Source organism: Capsicum annuum, chromosome 2, assembly GCF_002878395.1.
Source record: "Capsicum annuum cultivar UCD-10X-F1 chromosome 2, UCD10Xv1.1, whole genome shotgun sequence".
In the NCBI taxonomy this organism is placed as follows: Eukaryota; Viridiplantae; Streptophyta; class Magnoliopsida; order Solanales; family Solanaceae; genus Capsicum; species Capsicum annuum.
This window is the reverse complement of record NC_061112.1, coordinates 142,406,528-142,411,391: the sequence shown is the minus strand read 5'-3', so window position 1 is coordinate 142,411,391 and position 4,864 is coordinate 142,406,528. Positions and strand designations below refer to the sequence as shown.

Below are 4,864 nucleotides of genomic sequence, written 5' to 3'. Positions count from 1 at the left end.
ATAATTTTAAATATCTGGGGTCTATGATTCAGAAGAATGGAAAGATTGACAAATATGTCACTCATCGGCTTGGGGTAAGTTGGATGAAATAGAAGCTCGCCTATGGAATTTTGTGTGACGAAGAGGTACCTCCCAAACTTAAAGACAAGTTCTCTAGAGTAGTGGTTAGACCGACTTTGTTGTATGGGGCGGAGTGTTGACCTGTTAAGAAAGCCCACATCCAGAAGATAGAGGTGACGGATATGAGAATGCTTCGACGGATGTGTGGGTGTACCAGAAAAGATAGAATTAGAAATGAGGTTATTCGAGATAAGGTGAGAGTGACTTTGGTAGAAGTCAAGATGAGGGAAACAAGGTTGAGATGATTCGATCATATGATGAAGAGGAGTACAGATGCCTCAGTGTGGATATGTGAGAGGTTGGCCAGGGATGGTTTCAAACGAGGTAGAGGTAGACGAATAAATATTGAAGTTAGGTGATTAGACATGACATGGAGCAGCTTCAGCTTACCGAGTACATGACCCTGGATAGGAAGTTATGGAGGAGGCGAATTGGTGTAGAAGGTTAGTCTGAGTTTAGGATGTTGTATGTTTGGGTTTGTTACTTGGAGTATCTTGCTTACGGCATTATTAAATATGTTAGTTTTTATTACATCTTGTTCTATTTCTATTTCTTATCTTAGATTGCTTTATTTTGAGCCGGGGGTCTATTGAAAATAACCTCTCTATCTCACATTTGAGGTAGTGATATGGACTGCGTTCATTTACCCTTCCCAGATCCCATTTGGTGGGACTATACTGGGTATATTGTTGTTGTTGAAGTTTGTTTAATGTTGCAAACAAATTGAATAATAGCCGTGGAAATACTACTAATTGATAAACACAACCACATGAGAAACACCGTGAAAAATTGCGTTGGACCTAGAATTACAACAATATATTCAGTATATTCCCAATATTGAGATATGGAGAGAGTAGAATGTAAATAGTCCATACCACTACCTCAGAGTTGAGGTAGAAAAACTATTTTCAATAAATTTCTAGCTCGAGATCAAACAACATAGGAAAAGACATAATATTAGAACACGAAATGAAAAGTAGTAACAGAACAATAGCCGATAACAAAACAGACAACAACATAAACAAGATTATCATCAATTAATACCACCAACAATCTGCTCGAAATCACAAATAACACCCCAAATCTCCAAGAACAAGATACTATCGGTAACACACTACAACTACAAGCCCCCACTTCACTAATTTTCTACCCTAATATGTATCATCCACATTTTCTTATCCCGGTAAGTGTTGGAACTAAAAATGTTCAAACAAATCATTGTCATAACTCATAGGCTCATAGCAAAACTATCAGGGGTTATATTCTTATTTTCCAAAGATAGAGGACCCGCGTAGCAATTTCCAAGGAGCCGGTGCTTCTTCTGGCGCCATTTCAACCGCCTCGTAACTAGTAAAAATCCTTGCTATCATGCCCCGTCTACTCGTACAATTTCCACTGTAATAACAATCGTTATGTCCTCCGACGCCGGAACCCTAACCCTAAACTCAACCACTCTATACACAACCGCTCTCAACTCCGGCTCCGGTAAATCCTCATCACGTTCACTCTCCCTCTCCCTCCCCCCAATCCCTTCTTCAATCCCCCAACCAAAACTCATCCCAAAAACTCGCTTTATCATCGACGGTTTCAGAAACGCCGGCGATTTCTCCGTTTCATACTTCCTCTCTCATTTCCACTCCGATCACTATGCTGGCTTGTCTTCTAATTGGTCTAAAGGCATCATTTTCTGTTCCTTCATTACTGCTAACCTTCTGATCAAAGTCCTCAATGTTCCGGCGCAATATGTAGTGGCGTTACCGCTCTCCGAATTGGTTTTGATAGACGGTTCTGAGGTTTATCTCATTGATGCTAATCATTGTCCTGGTGCTGTGCAATTTTTGTTCAAAGTTCCAGCTAGTAATGGCAAATTTGAAAGGTACGTTCACACAGGCGATTTTCGTTATCGTGATGTCATGAAATTAGAGCCTGTATTGAATGCATTTGTTGGTGCTGATGCGGTGTTTTTGGATACTACTTATTGTCATCCGAAATTTATATTCCCTAGTCAAGAGGAGTCGATTGATTATATAGTTGGAGTTATAGAGAAATGTAGAGTTGAGAATGAGGGTTCATTGAAAAATATCTTGTTTCTTATTGCTACTTATGTAATTGGGAAAGAGAAGATTTTGGTGGAGGTTTCACGGAGGTGTCGGAGAAAGATTCACGTGGATGGCAGAAAAATGGAAGTTTTGGAAGTATTAGGTCATGGGGAGGATGGGGTGTTTACTACTGTTGATTCTGAAACTGATGTGCATGTTATTGGGTGGAATGTATTGGGTGAGACTTGGCCATATTTTAAACCTCATTTTGAAAAAATGGATAAGATCATGAATGAGAAAGGATTTTCCAAGGTTGTTGGTTTTGTCCCCACAGGTTGGACTTATGAAGTTAAGCGGAATAAGTTTTCAGTGAGAAAGAGAGATTCATTGGAGATACATCTTGTTCCTTATAGTGAACATTCAAATTATGATGAGCTTAGACAATATGTGAAGTTTTTGAAACCAAAGCATGTTATTCCAACAGTAGGTACAGATGTTGAGAAGCTGGATAGCAAACATGCAAATGCCATGCGGAAGCATTTTGCTGGCTTGGTGGATGAGATGGCCAACAAGCAAGAATTTCTAATGGGCTTTCATCGTTCTGTCCAAGGAGAGGAGGATGTAGATGTGAAAAAATCTGGTCTTGCTTTAGTTAGTCTCACCGTGCAAGAAAACACAAATGTATCTGCTCATGCTCATTCTTTAGTCTGTAGCATCAAGCAAGAAAATGAGGATACTTCTTTAGATCCTAAAAGCTTCGGTGCTGCTGATACGGATACTGTTATTGGTTCCTCATTTTGTCAAGGAGAACCTGTGTCGCAAGGTTTAGAAAAAATAAGTGAAGGTGATATAGAGGAACTACTAAAAGAAATTCAAGGATGTTTACCCACTTGGGTCACTAAAGGTCAGATGTTGGATTTACTTAGTATTTCGGGTAAAAATGTTGTTGATGCAGTCACAAACTTTTACGAACATGAAACAGAATATCGTGAACAGGTCACCGCCAGTAATGCTGTTACCTCTTCGTTTGAGGCAAACTCAGCAAATGAGTCTGCATTGCCTCCCAAACCATGTCTTGTTAAAAGCCTGCCCCAGGGCGAGACAACTACATCAAGTAAGACCGTTAAACTACCCATCATGGACAGTTCCAGTAGCAAAAAATTTTCTCCTGGTAAAAGGAAGAGAAGTACTGGAAACAAGATATTGAAGAAAGCTAAAGGACTTGCAAGTATGGAATCTGGTGGGCCGAAGCAATGTACTATAACAACGTTCTTCAGTAAAACGGTGCCTCTTTCTTTGCACAATGGAAACAGTGAAGCTGATAGTAAAAATTCCCACAATGATAACAGCATGTCAATAAATGCCTCTGCTGAGCCTTATAAAGAGGAAACTGATCAGTTTATTCAGATTGTGAATGGGGATGAGTCATTAAGAAGTTATGCTACCACAGTGCTAGTGAAGACTAAAGGAGACATAAGTATGGCACTTGATATTTATTTTTCAGAATACAAAGATATAGGAGAGACCAATGAAGAAGAGATTTCTAAAACGAACAAATTGGTGCACCCTCAATGTGCTAAGGAGGTTTTTCCGTCTTCCAGAGATGCTAAATTGCCCAAAATATTAGGTGAAGATGATGCCGATTTGCCATTGTGTGGAGTTCCAATTGCAGATAATGCTGTAAATTATGTATCACTTCCCCCTGAGAAATATTCTCCTGTGGAACATGGTTGGTGTCTTGTAATTACTAGTATTAATTATGTAATTTTTGGATATATTCCAGCAGTCCAACTTTTGTCACCATGTGAAATTTGTTCACTAGTAAAATATTTCTTTTTTTCTTTTCTTTTTTTTTCTTTCATTCTTTTCCCCAGCTTGCTGGAGTAAGGGGCAGGCTGCTCCATACATACATCTTGCACGAACTTTTGAATTGGTAAAGGAAGAAAAAGGGAAGATAAAAGCAACATCAATGTTGTGCAATATGTTTCGGAGGTTTGTTGCTTATTAATCCTTTTAATCTCTAGTCTGTTCTAGGTTCATAGCTCAGAATGTATTATGATATAGATCTACAGCAGCATGTTGACAAAATTGTCCAGTATGGTATCATTATCTCTACAATACGTAATCAAATTTTATGGTTACGTTGAGGGTTATTTGTTAAGGGTTCTGTTAAGAATTCGTGCCCTACTGAATATCTTATTTTCGCCTAACTGTTGCCTATCGATGGAATGGGTTACCTGACGTGTTCCAAGGAAGCAGTAAAACAGAAAGTAAAGAACACAATGATTTTTACGTGGAAAACGCCGGCTCAAAAAGTGTAAAAAAACACGATCTGCACCTCTACAGGATTTAATCCCAACTTCACTAAATAACTCTGAGCCTCAGCAACGATTGATTACAAAACTCTTGTAACCAACAAATAAGAATTATAAACTCTAATTCCTTTAACACAACGACTAGGAATTATAAACTCTAATTCCTAACTACACACACCTCCCAAGGTATGCGTTCCCAAAGTCTCTGAATTTTCCCCAACTCGAAGACTAGCTCCTAGTTCAGTTTATAACACACTGAAACTAATATTACATCAATAGTTCAAACACAATGAACAACTCTAAAAATCAACTGTAAAACTCTTAGCTGAATTCTATACTTAGAACCAGGTTCTTCAATGTGTTTCTTTAGTGATTGAGTAGCACTTCGTG

The 4,864-nt window shown here is 38.7% G+C and overlaps 1 protein-coding gene across 4 annotated transcripts in view; it reads left to right on the top strand.

The window, feature by feature from the left end:
- Window positions 1–1,382: 1,382 nt before the first annotated feature.
- LOC107860093 (DNA ligase 6) overlaps window positions 1,383–4,864 on the top strand; it is a 27,357-nt gene continuing 23,875 nt past the window's right edge. For 3 of the 4 annotated variants that reach the window (XR_001671479.2, XR_007052484.1, XM_016705329.2), the window contains exons 1-2: window positions 1,383–3,888; window positions 4,034–4,151. Coding sequence is in view for 2 of the 4 variants with exons in the window: in XM_016705329.2 (XP_016560815.2) it covers window positions 1,533–3,888; window positions 4,034–4,151 (2,474 nt within the window). In the remaining 2 variants the exon portion in view is untranslated. The remainder of the gene's footprint in view (window positions 3,889–4,033; window positions 4,152–4,864) is intronic. The other variant, XM_016705328.2, reaches the window with a different exon arrangement.